The 18,524-nt window shown below is 31.6% G+C and overlaps 1 protein-coding gene across 27 annotated transcripts in view; it reads left to right on the top strand.

Moving 5' to 3' along the window:
* The window catches only part of LOC148623807 (serine/threonine-protein kinase MRCK alpha-like), a 58,866-nt gene extending 44,624 nt beyond the window's left edge, over window positions 1-14,242 (top strand). For 3 of the 27 annotated variants that reach the window (XM_088565933.1, XM_088565943.1, XM_088565931.1), the window contains 5 exons: window positions 989-1,091; window positions 1,744-1,855; window positions 2,658-2,749; window positions 4,834-4,848; window positions 11,125-14,242. In XM_088565933.1, coding sequence (XP_088422059.1) covers window positions 989-1,091; window positions 1,744-1,855; window positions 2,658-2,749; window positions 4,834-4,848; window positions 11,125-11,262 — 460 coding nt within the window. In that variant the 3' untranslated portion in view covers window positions 11,263-14,242. Of the gene's footprint in view, window positions 1-988; window positions 1,092-1,743; window positions 1,856-2,657; window positions 2,750-4,833; window positions 4,849-5,043; window positions 5,125-5,839; window positions 5,856-6,469; window positions 6,502-7,395; window positions 7,453-11,124 lie in introns of all 27 variants that reach the window. The other 24 variants (XM_088565955.1, XM_088565950.1, XM_088565935.1 and 21 more) reach the window with 19 other exon arrangements.
* Window positions 14,243-18,524: the final 4,282 nt, after the last annotated feature.

The raw sequence follows: 18,524 nt of genomic DNA, 5'->3' as shown, positions 1-18,524 counted from the left end.
TAGTAGTGCCCACCTTACTATTCTAACAGAGATCTTTTTCCCATATAGATTAGATTCCTGTATCTTCATATATGTATATATTATTAGTAGTGTACATTCATATTTTGGTATATTATGATTAACATACTTCCTGAATAATTATGTGTTAGGAAAATGCAATGTTCAAGTTATAACAGCATCAGTTCATTATATAGTTCTAGTACTATGATACACCTTATAAAGCACTGGAACCCTAATAATGTACAAGTATTTGAAATTCCGATTTAATATCATTTTAACAAAAACAATGCTTGCTTAGTAAAATGAAAGATACCCAAAGGACATATTTTATGCTTTCCTCAAGTTCACTTAATAATCAACATGCTATAATGCAGCCTTTGCTTTTTTTGTCACTAAATGAAAATGAAGGTAGTTTTACACTTTTATCACATTCTATTTCCTAATATACTGTAATACTGTAGTACTACATGTAATTTAGTGAAGGCTTGACATAGAAAATTTAGTAGACATGTATAAAGCTTGAGTTTTGACTGTCATTAAGAACATATTTGGAAGGTTGTGTGGCAGATTTATTACATAGCATAGAGATTGCATGTTTATATTTTGCATGCTTTTCACTTTAAAAATATTTAAAGAATATTTTTACTATTAAGTTCACTATTACAGAACAACTAAATACATTAGTTGGTCTCATGATTTAAAGTTATTTTAATATTTAATGCTAAGATTTTAATGTAGTTTCATGGTATTGTAGTGTACAATACACAGTATGGAAAGATGCTTTGTGCTGAAAATTCTTAAAATTTGAAATTAATATGTCTGTTAGTATGTGTGATTGACTTGATGACTTAATTAAAATGACCCAGTTGATCAAAAATTACAATTTTAGTATATTTTTTTCAGATGCTGCTGTTGTTATTCTACCATTATTTTCATCCAAGTTTATTGGACAGTTGTACAAAAGTAACATAATCTTTGAATTTTGCAGGGCCGATAGAAGGTCAAGAATTATATCTGGACCAACCAATTTTAGTCATGTTGCTCACATGGGACCAGACATGGGCCTTCAAGCTTTGATTGATTTGCCTAAGGTTTGTTGTTTAATAGGGAATTACAATAAAATAACATTCAATACTGTAAACCAAGAAATTTCCACGTGATATAAACTTTCGCGGTTTTCGCGAGCCTGTGAAAATCTCAAACGTTTATATCCGCAAACATGTCGGGGAAATTGGATTGATTAAGTTGGGTGTCTTTTGTACAATTTTTCCATCGAATTTGCAACTTCCGGTTGATCAAATACTGTTTTCTGTCAAGTTTGATTTTAATTTTCGTCTTAATACCTGAAAAAAACATCAGATAGGTATATCAAATATTTATTTTTAATTCACAATAAAATAATGTTTTGTAGCATTAAAATCATTCACCCATATAAATCGATAGGCAGTTGACAAGACAAAGTCAATAACGTTAACTATACAATAAATGGCGGTTCCCTGTTATATAGGAGGGATATCCATAGGAAGACATGACAAGACAAAGACAGATTGCTCATTTTTATTTGTATTTTATTTGACAAGATAGTTGTAGATCCGCGAATATTAATTTTTAGTGATGTCAGTATCACGAAAATTAGTATCCGCGAATCAGTCCATTGACTAAAATTTGCGAAAGTTTACTAACGCAAATATTAGTTGGTTTACAGTAGTTAAATCATTTCTAGTAAATTTAAATTTTTTGTAGGCAGCCCCTGAAGCAAGTGGTGGAAATGAACAAATCTCAAGAGTAAGAAGTATTCTGCATCCCACTATGAAATCAGTACAAGAAGCACATACTAGAGGTATACATCACAATGGTATGTGTATCAAAGCACACGTTTATACTATGATCAAACATTTACAGTTCCAACACATTGTTATTTTGCCTTTATTTTTACAAACTATTTATCAGTTCATGTCGTCACTTTACTTTTTTTGTGTGTTGACTGTTTTGTTTTGTTATACCCCTCCTACCAAAACAAAAAACAAAAAAAAAGCTTTTGGGTATTTAGGAATCACCCTGTTTGTCTGTTCAACCTTTGGTTCTTCACATTTGTATGCAACTATTTTATTGTACCATTTAAGAAATTGAAAATGTTTCATGAAATGCAATCAACAATAAGTTGTTAACATAGAACTGACCTTTGCTGAAATTGATTTCTACTTATTTTAGTATAAAAAATATACATTTTATTAGCAAGAAAACATAAACAATAATTTTGTTGACTTAAAAAATAAAGTAAGTTACTCTTTGTGCTTGAGTAAATATTATTGTAGTAACTTTGATAAAAACAATGGCCACTACTGGTCAGTCCATGTGAATTAAAAGAAGAAAATGAAATACAGTATGCATATTGTACCCTAACTTAACTATTAGTTGGTATTTTGGAATAGCTTTGTCCTAATTTCATTACAACTATCTCAATTCCCAGGGGATTTAAAAGTCTCTATTTGGCTTTATATAGATGGACTATACATGCGCAACTTCATGTTTTATATTGAACGAATCGGCTTGATAGATCATGCAATAGATTTATAGAAGAACACAAGAAATCACAAAACAATGTATCTGAACTTGACTAAATGAAATATACCTAGGTTAATGGTGTTATATTCTAGGAAGTGCTCGGCCAGTATCAACTGCATCAGACAGTCCTGACCTAGGGCACGACCGTGCATCCCTTGGTGAAAGTACTTCTTCCATGTTCGAGGTGAGAACAATAATGATTCATTGAATTATTTTCCAGATAAATGCTAGTACAGTTTCAGTAGAAAGGCATGTAGTGATAACCTCTCTGTGATTGAGGTGGCTAAGCTTTTTGGTCTTGATTGCTGCAAAACGAAGCAAAGTTATCTTGATGGTTTTTGAGTTTTTAAAACTATCTGGCATTCATCTTAAAACTGCATGTTGGAATTTACTCTTGATGGTTGATCTTATTATGTGACCCAAGTTGTGAAATTATTTTGTCATCTCATCAGAAGCATTAGTGGAAAAAAATCATTATGACATTGTTTGCAGATTGATTTTTATCAGGTGTATAGAACTTTTATTCAAGAAGTACATAACAATGCAGTTTATACAGACTGAAATTTCTTCTCTATATGTGCATTTATTTACCTGAAAATGTACTATTGTTGACCCCCAAAAAGACCTACTATGCTATGCTATATCATGTTTGTATGATTAAGTTCTCAGCACATGTTTGAGTGGACATTTATTACTAGTTTTAATGTATAGAAGCTTTCATTGATTTTTATCTTTCTGAAGTGAATTTATACACCCTTTAACTTTCTATTCATTTTAAAGTTGATAACTGGCTTTTGAAGTGGTTATGTTCCTTGGTATAGAATACAGTAAAACCTCATTAAATTACCACCATTTCACCATTTCTCAGTAGAAGTTAAGCAAAAGGTCAAGAACAAATAAAACGGAAAGTTTGGGGAAAAACAAAAAAAATAAATAAATGCTGGGATGGTAATGATATGAAATGAAACAATGTGAGAAAGTCAATCTATATTGAAGTAACAAATGTTGCAAATAGAAAATTATTTGTCTGTTACGTCCTTGAAATTTTCAATATATCCATCACAGTCAGTAAATTCTGGCACAGGAAGCTGTAAGATTTATTTCAAGAAGGTTGTTAACATGTTTTTCAATTGAATTGAAATTGAAATTCAATTGAAATTTTTCAATCATTGTAACTTTCATGAGGCTTTTGAAAATAAGGTTCATCTGGCATGCTTTCTGTTTAGCTAAGTCTGATGTGTCTTCAGATAGTTAACAATAAATATTCCAGATGAATGACAGGTAAAAGTACAATCTATGTACGAAGATGTTTATATATGGGTTAACCTTCATTACCTGTCAAACGTCAATGCAAGACTAAACAGGATAGTCAAGGACGTTAAAAACCCCTCGCTCACTCATTACCTGTCAAAACTCTCAAAGTTGTTAATGGGGGCTTATTATTTTGAGTGTTAGAATTGGGAGCTTTTCTTTATTTAAAATTACCCTAATTGATCTTTTGCATTATGGTGAGGATATAATTACTGAAAAATATTTATTTGGTAATGAAACACAATAGTGGATGCTGATAAGCAAATTAGGCTTTTAAGGGGGATGAATAGAGATGATTTGTTGGTTAAAATGTATGATGATCAGTGTATGTATGTATGTATGTTAATCAAGCATTACGAATGGTTTTACTGTATTCATTACTGAATCAGGACTATCTTCAATGATTTTGAATGTTTTTGTCTGAATAAGCTTGTATGAAAGCTGAATTAATGACTTCTTGAAAGTTGATATTAACCTGACTGTGTTGTGTACATCACACACAAGTAAAAAAAAGTCTTACTGTGTGTGATATTGCCATATATACACACGTGTGAGTGAAATCCATAGAATATAATTGAAGTCCACCATTTTTCACCAATATAATTCAAAAGGAACTTGAATATTCAGAATTACTTATATAAATAACATGTCCAACTTTCCTTTAAGTTGTCTAAGTGTTAAAGTTGATATCATTTAACTAAATAGTCAATTGGTTATATGTCACTTATAGTATATAGTTTTGCTCTATTTATGATAAACATGAGTATGGTTTACATACATTATGTCAGAGGTCTGGTGGTCTTGACCTATGAAAGAGATAATGATGATTTCAAATTATCTCACAATGTGGTGATTGCCCTTCGTGCCTTAGTGCCAAAACACTTTTAAAAGATTTTATGTATCTACGAATTCCTGTCAAGATTAGCCAGAATTATCTAAATTTGATTTCATTTCCAGCAAGACTCTATAAAGGTATATATAATATTTCCAAGTTTTGCAATTTTCATACACATCAGTTTTGTTATACTTATTCAATAACTGTGTTAAAAATGGCACAAAGCTTCCCAAGCTAAGCAGTGGTTTCCATTGAAATGAACACATGTGCACTCACATTCTGATTCATTAAAATTTATTATAGTTTTTGACATAAGATACTTTGTATTCCAGGTTAATGCTATGTCTCCGGATTCTATAGGTAGAGGTGTAAGCAATTACACATACCAAAGTTCATGGCCCGAATAGAACCAGGTCTTTCATTTTATCATCCTGTTTGCTTGCATCCTCTATGTGCTTTTGTAGTTGACTTGTTTCAGTGTTGTACTGCAGTCCAATAAGTTCTTTTAAATTTGTCAGCTGATGTAAATTTGTATGAAGTTTATTGTTTTGGATAGTTACTATCAGAGCATGTTCAATTGGGTTATTTATTTCGTACAGTATATTTTATTTTTGTGTATTTGATAACTGTGTTGTATATATTTTGAATGGCTTCCTATTTTGTAGTTTTCTAACATGTTTCCTTGACTAGACAGTATTATGATATAATTGTTACTGCATAAGTCAATATACAGAGGCATATCTTCCCTTGAGCATGTATCTTTTTTTCACTCTAAAAGCATGATAACACAGCATAATTTTTGTACCACTGTTCCAATTAATTCCATGATATACTGTTACTGTTTCAATTTTTATATCAGATAGTATTTTGTTGTTCTTTCATTCTTGTTAACCAAAATAAAGTGCATCAAATATAGTGGCACTTCATGAATACAAACTTACTAGATTGTCAATTTATTATGTCTCTTAAATCAAGAATTGTGCTGAGCTTTCTAGAGGCCATATGTGTTTCATTATTGGGAATACTTTTTTTTTATCATAGCCATAAATCTGACCATAGTTTTATGGTATTTAGTTTTGTTGACATTGAGTATAGCTTAATTCGGTGTGTAATTTCCATCTGTTTCAGATATTCAAATTTTAAGGTTGTTTACAAATGTATTTAATGATGCTCGATTAAACTTTCCCTTGCAGTAATCTTATGGTTCAGCTGCTTATAATTAATAAAGTCCTGTTAACCTCATATACTGGTATACCATATGATATTATCCTGATACACAAATATGTAAATGATGATAATAATACACATTCTATTGCCCTTTGTAGCAGGTGTTAGTTCATGTCCTTAAAATTTGAGAGCAAAACAACTACACTTTACTCAAAATTTAAATTTTCACAAAATTATACACCAGTAGAGAACTGGCTCATTCAACTTATTAAATAAGAACCCGTAATTGATATGATTTCATACTCTTTCTAAATGTGATTTCAAATATGCTGTTTAAAAAAAAATTAACACATTCCTCTAACATTTCTCTAGGAAAAAATTCCGCATGTTGTCCCTTTGGATAGGTCTTTTTTACTCAAAATGTTGTTACTTATCAATTATGCACTTTTGTCAAAATTTCTATTCAAATGCCTGGGAAAAAATACTCCTTGTAATAGCTGTGACCTGATTAAAGGATTTTGTTTTGCTTAGTATAATGTGTGACTTAATCATCTGCAACATATTGATAATTATTTCATGTTTATTTGTCAGTCTGAGTCAGAATCAGAAGCATGAAAAATAAAGTAAGTGATATCTTGTCGAATTTTTGCACATCTATTCCAACTGAAGGGATTTTAAATAAACCCACTGGAAAAGAATTAAATTGAAGACTGCTAGATTCTATAAATCTTCATGCTATAGACTTCTATCAGTGACAGCAAATGTATGTTCTGCTTATACATATTTTATAATTCAGTGTTTCTGTGTATGTATATAGTTGATAAATCATATCTATTAAATGGTCATGATTTGTAGAATTACAGTAATTTGTTGGGTTTTTTTTCACAAGACTTGCTTTAATTTTCTTGAGATATTTCAAGGGAAATGCCAGTAGTGCAAGTCAATAGGAAGAATAACATACTATTGTCATCAAAGCCATTATAAAGGGGATTTATAAAACCATTATTATATACAGAAAGAACTAACACTTTCCTATTGAATTATTTTTTCTACTGTAATTGATACATAAGATTATTACAGTGCTAATGATATTACACTACAAAAGATGAAGTCTATCGTTTGAAATGCCACATAAATCTTTCTAATTTAAATGGAATTATTGCTAAATTCATACTATAGCCATTAGCTGGGTATATTATTACTGGTTTCTGTATTCATCTTACTGGGTATATTGCTCTTTCAATTGTAAAAACAAAATGTACATTTTCATTTTTGCACAGATCTTAACAGTCAATTATTTAATTCTTTATTACTTGAAACTTTACATATTACAAACCATAATAATATAGTTGTACAGCAGTATATAATCAAGTGTAGATGATGTACATGTGTATATGTTTGCTTTGTGTCAGGTCCTTTCACTATGATTTAGGACAATTTGTTGTAAGTAGCCCACCTCAAACCAAACAAAATGTAAATTAACTGTCTTATTTTGATAATAAAATTTTTAATTGAAGGATAGTGAGCTACCCAGCTGAAATAAAAAGTGCAAATGTGTGTGTTTACAAGAAATGGTACTATTTCACATTTAAACTATTAATTTTCCCTTATAAAAATTGTACACTGGTTATTAATTTAGTTCTAGAATGCCTGTTACCAATAATAAGTAATGGTCAAATCTAATTGATAATCATCTTTTAGTCTTCTTTGCCATGCAATTAGCCTGCTTTTGCTATTGACTTCAATTTCTGTTGGCTAAACTTTTAACACATGTAACTGAAAGGGCTTATATTGGATATTAACAATGGCACATACACAGGTTTGAAGTGTATTGAAAATAAATGAAGTTGTTGGTGCATTCATGTCATTTTAATAGGATGAAACTTATTATATGAAAGAAATAATCATTATAATAAGATATTAAGTTTATCATTACACTGCAAAATTAATGCATAGGTTCATTCATTTGTCCTGTTTGACCTCACAGAAAAAAATATGCTTTCAATCCCACTTGATTGAATATGATAGGTTGCCAAAGGCCTTTTATTGATTGGCCAATTTTCTATTTTATCTACAGATACCAATCTTTTGAAACTATGTCAGATGTAAGACTTTAACAGCAATGAACTTTAAGAAATTAACTTTAGGGGCTAACTCATTCACCTTCTTAGCCAGCTGCAAGCACCATATGATTCGTTTGTTATTGTTTTAAGATTCCATAAATATTATCAAAGAAAAAGTATAGTTTTACATGATTTTTTTTTATTTTAACCAATGTTAATTGATAAGACATTAACATTCACTTGTGGAAATTTTGGGTAATAAGCCTTAGATAAGGTTTTATGCAATTGATACTGATTTCAATATAAATCTAGCTAGGCTTCTGAGTGATTAATATAGCTCTTTAGATAGAAATCTGCCCTTCATTAAACCAGTGTGTCTTACTTTATTATACCCCTGCAAACGAAGTTGATTTTTTTTTTTTTGGTTTTGGGGGTGGGTGGGGGTGGGGGTAATAGGTTTCATCCAGTCTGTCCAATTTTTTTTTCAGCAGCTTGCAGTATTGTTATAAAACTTTGCGGGATGTAATATAACCACATGGAAATGTGTGTACTGTCAGGAATTTATGTTTGCCCAAAAATTTTAGAAATGACAACTGCTGAAATTAGGCATTTTCCAGTAAAACTTGGTCTCATGATTATGTTGTCCTCAATTCCTTCTCAACAATGTGCCAGATTGGTATGAAACTTAATGGAGTGTTGAATTACCTCAAAAGCTGAATAGCTGTCAATTGTGATAATCTTGTCATAATTGACCACAAGGCTTTGCTCCCACTATCAAATATGCAACCTATACAAGGGTGATCCCAGATTTGGAGGGGGGGGGGGGTGCCTTGCTTCAACTAAATTTTTAGAGGATGCTTACCCTACCAGTGCACCTGGTCCATGCTCCCAGTTTTTAGTGGAATCCAAGTTGCTCATTTACTTTTGGTACTTTGTATTATTTTAGTTAATCTATGTTCTTTGTTGTGTTTATCTGTTTTCCATTTTTTGTCTTTGTCCCTGGATTACATTCTTTTGAATTCCTCTAGAATCTTGGTTCCCTTGATTACTCTTTCAAATAAAATCGAATATATCACTATTTACTGCTCATCAATCACTTGAAAAGTGATGAATCTAAGGAATAAACATGTGTATCACCATCAAATACTTCTAATTAAATCGACACTATGATTTGAAAATTCAAAGTCCATATTTGTACAATCGCTTGGACTGTCACCGAAAGTGAAGCTATTGGGTTCTGTGACCTTAAATAGTGATATATTTGATTTTATTTGAAAAAAATTGAGTTGAAGCGAGGCACCCCCCAAGTGTGGGATGGCCTATTTGATAGTGGGAGCAAACCCCTGTGAATTGACCAGGTAATTGACAGCTATTCTAACTTGTAAGACAGTGTCTGAAAGATCACACATCTGTTCGGTGGTAACAAAGTAAGAAACATTGGGAGATATCAGTTTGTGCCACCCAAAAATTATTGTAATCAGTTATGCCACTTATATAATGTAAATGAAGTACATGTATAGTACTGAAATTTTTAACATTTTGAAGAAAATTACTTTGAATACCTTCCTCTTTTATACGGGCTGGAAACAATTTGAATGAGTCATTATAATACAGTGGAACTTCTCCAAACTGGCCACTGCTGGGACAAGAGGAAATGATTGGTTTTGTGAAAAATAGCAATGCATTCTAAGAGTTGTCTCCCTTTATATGTTTTATAACCCTACACATTGTCAGTTTGCTTGTCGAGACATGTTTGACAGTTCAAAATTTTTGCCCTTTTATTACATTTCAAAGCTTGCATTATTGGAAATGGTTTGATTAAAATCAAACAATACTACAGAGAAATAATGTTCACGGTTTAGAAAGAATGTGTATTAAAGATCAAAAAGCTATTGATGGTAATTAATCATTCATCTGTTTTATTAAACTACCTTTCAACAAAGTTAAATAATTAAACCTTTTTATTGGTTTGGCTAGGGTACAGGACAGTTTAAAGATTGCAAAATTAAATGACTCTGATTGTCTGATGTGTGTACACACCAATTAACACCCATCCAGTGACAGATTAAGTTGTTTGTTTAAAAAAACTGTCTAGCATCTGTGTGCTGATGGTATGCAAAGGGGTCAGTGAATTAGGTAATCATTTACTGTTTTGCAGACACATTTATTACAAGTGATCCATAACTGAGTGGCCGTAATTGAAAGGTTATTTTTACTTGATTTATGTAACTAAAACTGAAAAAAACTGGCCGATGTATGGTATTGGGGGTGGCCAGTCTAATGAAGACAAAACACACTGGTTTTAAGGTATATTGGCTGGGACTTGTGAAAACGATCGGTTCAAAGGGAAGACAAGTTTTTTTAGGATTCGGTTTAATTGTAAGCCACAGATAGGCCCTGATATTGAATGATTTTAAAATCTTATCTAAACTCAATACACATAAAAAAAAAATTATGTGCAGATAAATTGAAACTATACAAAATGTACAGTCGAACACATGAATTATTAAAATAAAGGACTTGAACTTTTAACTCATTACAAACACGTTTTCTTGGGAATGCACACCTGTTACCACAATAGTTGTCTGTGTTTCTTGAATCCAGCTACATTTGTACTGTTAACCATACTTGTCTCATACAATCATGGTACACAATATTATGCATATTACCGTTATAGGTAATAATAATGGAGCTTATTATTCCTCTAGTAATATGTAAATGGCATAAAAGTACACTTCAAGAAACATTGGTATAATGTAGGGCAGATTTCTACACAACATCTAAAATCGGTCTGAAGACTAGATAGACTTATATTGAAATTGGTGTCAGTATTACTTTATTGCTATATTTGTATAAAATTGCACATATGGTACTAACTGCACAGGTGTGATTCTTATTTCTTGAAACAGACCGAACCAAATTTAAATACATTCTGATATAAGGCTGTTAAGTTTGAAAATATGAGTTTATGTGAAAATAGATGAAAAGGTTTTTAGGATCTGTTCTTTCCACTTGTATATCTACAGTTGTCTTTAACTAGTAACAGCAATTGTGTGCGAGTCAATTATGACTTAAAAATAATCCATCCTTCCCTATGAATATAATGCTATTTGATTTAAGATCTATTTTACTCTCTGTACGAATTATGTTGAAATCTTGTATAACCATGTTTGTTTATTGCAGGATAGCTATGACCACCACGAGACTCGTCTTTCAGTCACCTCTTCCAATAGCAGTAGTTTTGGTACTCCACCAGGAGGAGGGACATCAGATGATACAAGGGCAGATAATGAGCCAGAGTTTGAATGTTCCCGTTTGTGAAATCCATTCTTGGTTTTTGCTTTAAATGGCGCTTTCAAGTGGAAATTATCTGCTGAAGCAAAAAAAAAAATGCAATACTAGTATGAGTGGTTGATCAAATTTTGTTTGTTGTGTTATTATTACTTTTTCGTTCTGCTTTTTTCTCAGGAATTTTTATTTCTTAGTTTAGAAAAAGTGCTGTATTTTACAGATTAAGGTCATACATTTCATTGTATTGTCAGTATCAGTGCATTGTGAAGTTGTTTTTGAAATGGCATTATTAAATTTCTCTTTGAGGTTAAAAAAATCAAAACTTGAGTTAAAAACAGTAAAATATTAACTCTAGACCTGTATGTTAGTGTGCTTACACTATCACTTTTCTACTGTTGTCCTGAAATATTCTGTTATTTTACTCAACAACACTAAAATCATTGGGTCTATTTTAATCAAACATTGCAGCTATGATGTATAGAATGACCTGTATAAGTAATCCGTTAATTTTCAATTTGATTGAAAAAGATGGCCACCAGGGATAACATGATTTTGATTTACCAGTTTTCAAAGATCCTCTGTGCTACCAAATGCCGATGTTTACAGCAATGACCTTTGCATACAATCAACTTATTATGCCACTCAGGTGAGCAATTCAGTCTTCAGGCATTTTTATGTAGCCTTTTAGGACATAGTAATCAATACATGTACAATAAAGTAAGGCACTAAGTCTCTTCTAGTCATATAATTGTTTTGACACAAAACTCTAGGTCCAAGTAGGAAACTTTATGTTGAGAGTATGATTGTTTTTATAGATAAAGAACTATTGTGCACATTGTTAGAATGTAATGGAATTAGTCTTTCCAATCATGATATAGTCCTTTGAATTCCTTAAATGATAGACATGCAGGATACAATGTATTGTTATACGAGCCACAATTTTGTAATTGCCATTTTTTTCTATGTATGTAGCTAAATGGAGCACTCTACAACCAATATAATTGTATACTGCCTAGCATTGTGATATTTCTGTATTATAAATTTTATTATAAACACTATTAAGTATTGGCATCTGTGTAAATACACTTTTGTACATATAAATTATTGTAGATATACAATGTAAAAGTATAATTTGTCTCTTTGAATTATAAGATCTTGCCAAAGCTGTCAATGGTTTGCTAAATGCCAAAAAAAATGCTTTTTAACACTATTTTGTTAAGTATATTTATTGCTGTAACACAGCTCATACAATCAATTTGTTTATATGCCAGCTTATTGTTAATGATAATATTGTTGTAGATGTGAGCCTCTAATGAAGTATAGTGTGTAACCTATTACGCTTTGTGTATAAATTGGAAATTTCAGGATTTAATTCATTGATATTCTTCAGTTATTCTGAACAGGATTATGTACTTGTGATTAAACTCATCCTCCGCATTTCCTTTGTCAGACAAAAGAGGCCAGTGACTACATATCCACACTGCATTTACCTGACTGTCCCAAACCAAGTGCAATGATCATGTAATGTACATACATGTATACAAGTTTCATTGTTATATATACCCTTACAATTAATAAGTAACTGTCCAATATTTTCAAATTACACAATAAATCAGATTTCAGCTTTGCTCTTATTGCTTATTGAATAGATGCCTAAAATAAAAGGTATTTTCAGTTCTTCCATTTTAATGATATTTTTATTAAGTGTGATGTGCTTTTTTTTTTTATTATTTGACACCAATTAATATAGAATTGAATGTGTACTAGTTTACAGTAAGCATTATTTATCTACATATTGATATTTACGACATAGATCTGATGACCCAGTTTTGTTTACATGAGTGTACTATTATTTTGTATGAATTTGATGGTAAAGGTTAAAATTAGGTTGATTGTAGAATAAGAATGAAATATTTCTTTATTTAAAATTGTTTCAGGATGATTAATGTTAACATGAAAATTACTATACTGGTAAATTACATGCATATATATAATCTGCATACCTGATAAAAAATTTCTGCTCATAACTGAGCATAAAAACTCTTGACAGGTCTAACAGTTTACAAAACTATATGGAGTATGGATACTTTTGTTTTGATATCTGATGTTGTTTTACCTAAAGTTTAACAAATGATTGGTGTTGACAGTTTTTTTTTTTTGGCTTTTTTTTTTGTTGCTAAACCTTATGGTCATGTCCAGGTGTGATACTTAATGATGCTCATATGTATTGAAGCTTATGAATTATCTGTGATGAGGACTAAAATATTTCTACAATTTTAGGCTTATTTAACATTGCTCTATCTGGTTATAATTGTTAACATAACTTTGTTAACAAATGCAAGATTTTGACAGGAAATTTCAAATTATGAAGCTGACGCTAAATGTGTATATATTTTTTTTAATTTAGGCAGAAGGGATATGTCTGAAATTTTGAACATCTTTAGGTTGTATACTTACCAAAGAATTGGAAGATATTCACTAATTATACAGCAGTAATCAAATTTAAGGGAAAATACTTGCTAAATGCAAGTTGAAAATGAATTTTGCTAGTAGAAATTATTTCCACTTGATAAAATTTGGTTCTGGAATTCTATATGTAATGTAGGTAAAGTCCAGAAGTAATTCAAAAAAACTTAAATTTAGCAAGTGTAAATTTTCAGTACTTGCTAAATTAAGGTAACAGATAAAATTGTGAAATTCAATCCCTGTATTGGCCATTGGATATGATCATATGACATAATTACATTTCTAGATAGTTACTTGTAAAAAAGTTGTAAGGGTATATATAGTCCACACAAAATGCATCATGAGTACCTGTGATAAAAACATTCTCTTTTTATTACCTCCCTATGTGAATCTCTGTCATTATATGAATGAATATTATGCTAGATAGCTTTGGGTCTGTGTTAACAGCTTGTGTTGTTTACTTTTTTTTATAACAAAGAAGTTGTACATGTACATGTATGTGCAGATGCACAATGAAACTTCAAAATAATAAAATTGCATATTATGAGTTTCCTTGATCATTCCAGTAAGAGGATCTACTGAGTTTGTTGGAGGAAAAATATAATGTCCTAAATTTACAAGCTGTTATGGGTAGAATAGATGAGGGTTGTCACCAAAACAATGATTATTAAGTGAAATTATAGAAACTTAGTCATCTTGCACTTATTAAGCTGTTTGGTAGTAGTGAATGTATTGGTAAAAAGAACATGTGGAGGTGTGTGTCATCATAGTAATGATATCATTATATGTACCCTTGCTGTTAGACTAAGAATTTTACAAATGATTTGTCTCAGCCAATAATCATGTACTGAAACCCGAATTTTTCTTCTCTGTTCAGTTTTAAATGTTGAAATAGTTCTTAAAATTACGTGTACATATCAGTTCACCAACAAGATAAGAAAACTAGCAATATTGGCCTGCATCATCAATGAGCCATATATAGATTAATAATTACACTGGTTGATTCATCATGTTGATTGACCCAAAGTTTTTTTAGGTTGGAACTTACCCTCCGGATATGCTCTTTTTCATGTGAATCGATTTCTACTGAAAACATGGGCGACAGAAGCAGGCAGATAATCCAGAATCAAGTACAAATGTATAATGTACTGAGAGTGCATTATCATAAAATGATTGAACTGATTTTAGACCATAGTTGATAGTTGTAATTATTTTAAAAAAAAGTCCTCTGAACAATATGTTAATTCCAGTGGAAAGGAGAAACGCTGGTATTTGGAGCTAAATAAATGATCACTCGGGCTTCATATGTATGCAATGTTCACTAACAAGACCCTTCTCAATTTCGCATCAAAAACATGTCGTCGTCCTGAAATGCATGAAATATCTGCCAAATGGCATTAAACCTTCATTGTTGGAGTTGCCCTTTTTCGACGTTTTTTTCCAATTTTTAATGTTGTTACTTTCAAAAATCTCTGACACTATTGTACCAATAAGATTTGTGATTTGTCGAAAAACAGCCACTGTTACTAAAAATAGAACATGAAAGTTTTTCGCATATATTTTAATGACAGTTTGGCTTAGAAAAATTCTGCTGGTTTAAACTTATTTACAGTTCATATATAGCGCTTATCTAACTTTACATAAAATTACTCTTAGCGCTTAACAGTGCACATAAAATTAGTGTATACATACATAAATAACAATAAAAAGGGAACTCGAGCATCGCAAACATCTACAAAGTAAAATTATACTATTTAAATTGCAAGGTAAAATGAGTTCGTTTAAACTATATATTCTAATCAAAGCGATGCGTTGAACCTCGGAAGTCATGAGATATTCATTATAGGTATTTTAAAAACTTAATAATCCGCTGATGGTTATTTGTTCTTTCTGTATTTCCAAGAAGATTAATTATTTTTAGTTTACACGTAACCAATCCCGTGGAATCCATATATGGATATCAAAAGCATCGATAAAATATTGTTCAAACTTCTATATATGTATTTAATTTTTTCTTTGACAATCATGTAAAATATAATCGTATACTTATTTATCAAAGGGGGTTTTTAACGTCCTTGACTACCCTGACGGGTCTCGCACGGACGGCTCGTATACTTAAAAACGGGCAATGCATTTGTACAAAACATTGTTTTTAAATTCATCCGCCAGATCTCTTTCGCGGTGGAAGTACTTTTAAGGCGGTTATTAACCGGAAGTCCTTTGAATTGACATCAGGTGGTTTTAAAACTCAGAAGTCTCGAGAATTCCATCTTGAGTTAAATTCCTACTATCTCGGTGTGATGCAATACAAAAACAAATAATCCCCAGCCACTCATAATCACATGTTATTTTAAAATGAATTTCTCACTTGAAGTATTTTACATCTTTAATTTGTCAGATATTCCAATTCCTCGGTCCTTTATAATTTGATAATATTATATACATTTAGTCATCGAACATGTAGTAATTATGTGACCACTTTTTATAGCCTGCCACACGAAGTGGCGAGGTATTTTGTGATGGCCTCAAGAAAAGTTGAGTTGAGTGTTCATCCATCTGTCGCCTAGTGCATTTTGTAGTGGATACACAAATGTAATTTCATATTATTAAACATCAAAGTACTCATGTACTGCATCAATTTATATCGATCGTTTGAATTTTTACGCCCCAGACGATCGTCAAATTTCAAAAATAGGGTATAAAAGAAAAGTTCGCAGAACGAATTCAAACGTATCTTAACACTGACAAGCTTACCGTTGTAAATGGTTATTATGATATAAAATTCTTTGATTTATTTTTAAATTAATCATTCTGATTACGAAGGACATTTTAAAAAAAAACGCACACACCAAAATTTACGATGCATCGTTGCAATCCACTAGTTTGCATCATATTTGGGTTTGATATCCGTTTACATAAAACAACTTGATAAATGAACACAAACTCTTTGACATATTGCATATTTTAATTGAACTACAAGGCGTAATACCACCATTTCATGTCTCCATTACTTTCTATATTAAATTCAGCTATTTTATAAGGCTCATAGCAAATTTTACACGAGTACAGATTGTGCTGGAGGGGTTTCATTATGATGGGCACCCTTTATTTTAACTCTCATAAAAATATCAACATACCTTTAAGTTATGTGCCTTCTAAGCAAGAAACGTAAAGTTAAAGTAGCCAGATGCAGAAATCACTACTTTCGTTTTGAAATTTAGTCATATCAAGGGCATAGAGTTTTTGTCAAGAATTATTTCACCCTACACTTAGAAAAGAACTGTTTTAAGAAAGTTTTAAGACTACTGCTGATTCATTCAGCCGTCAGATGATATTAAGTTTTTATATCTCTACTTAACTATGCGAAAAATGAGATGTAATTTTAGGACTACTTCGTGTCATTTCGAACTACCTTCTTATATGTGCAGGCGAATGTTTCCCGAAACAGGGGTATTACACCTCTAACTTCTAGTTGGCCTTTCCCAGATAGTAAATTTTCAAGTCGAAATTCATTTTATCGACCTCCAGGTCAAATCTGTCTGTCAAAGAGTAATAAAGGGAACCAAGATTCTAGCGGAAATGAAAATGGGAAAAAGACATACCAAAATGATACTTAGAAAGTAACAAAAGTAAATGAGCAACTAGGACTCCACTAAAAACTGGGAGCATGGATCAGATGAACCGATAGGGTAAGCGTCCTCTGCTTTCCTAGAGACAACCGCCGAGTTGCTCATAAAAAGTCAAGTCCAAGGTAGACATAAGAGGATGGACAACTATGACGCGTTGAACAAATCTCTTTTCATCACGCAGATCATTCATCATTGAAATAAACATGTCCTAATATGCATGTCCCTCTCAACTAACTACATTTCTCAGTTGTTACGCTTTAATGCTACAAGTTATCGCATAGACACCTGTGTGTCATGTAAAAGCACTTAGTTTCTCGGCACCTAGTTCCAGAGACACATTCATTAGAAAGATTATTTCAAAAGCAATATCACCAGACCACAGACTGACATAATTTCTGAGAAATGCATTTCGAAATTCCTATGCCATCGTCTAAGCGAAGTTTTAATTTTATTTGTCATATCCGGGCTTCTGATGTCATGAGGCGGTAACCGTAATAAAAATACCCAATACAATGGGTAAAACATCAGGATGGTTTCGGGGGTTATACGACCCTTTTATTAAAAGATTGGCAAAAATGAGCGGCACATAATAGCCTGGGACAGGACGTGTATTCCCTGCCTGGAACCTCTTTATACAAGTTTCTTGATTGGAACCACTGCCACATTTTTGTAAATACTTCGTGTGTGGATCCGCCCGGGCCTGCATGAAATATCTGAAAACAGCTCTTCCAATTGGTACTTTGCATACCTCTTTATATTTCATTTCTATGAACGATGCCTATTTATAATCTCGCAGGGTTTTCATTTCTAGTTAAACATTAAAAGGTTTATTATGCGTCTACAAGAATTTATATATTTAACACCTTGGCGTCTTTAACTAAAAATAAAGCATTTATAGACAATTTTAATATATCGACAGTGAACGATTGGTTTATTCTGGCAAACGCATAGAAATAAACAGGTACTGATAAGAGGTTAGATGTCAACTACTTTTAATTGAATCAATGTCAATTCAAACCAAATTAATCAGCATATTTAGTTCGTAGTAAAAGTTGTTTATTGGGTTTGTTTATTGGCGCAAATAACATCGAATTAATTATGATGTATTAGAAATACCTATAAAGTGGAGCCAACTATCTGCATTTGAACCTTAATGAGGTCAGCCAATGGGACTATTTTCCTGCGGTAGTGTAAGAT

This window comes from Perna viridis, chromosome 2 (genome assembly GCF_037379345.1).
Source record: "Perna viridis isolate PV_CMFRI_1.1 ecotype Kerala chromosome 2, ASM3737934v1, whole genome shotgun sequence".
Classification (NCBI taxonomy): domain Eukaryota; kingdom Metazoa; phylum Mollusca; class Bivalvia; order Mytilida; family Mytilidae; genus Perna; species Perna viridis.
Note: the sequence above shows the minus strand (reverse complement) of the source record. Positions and strands in the feature narration are given on the sequence as shown.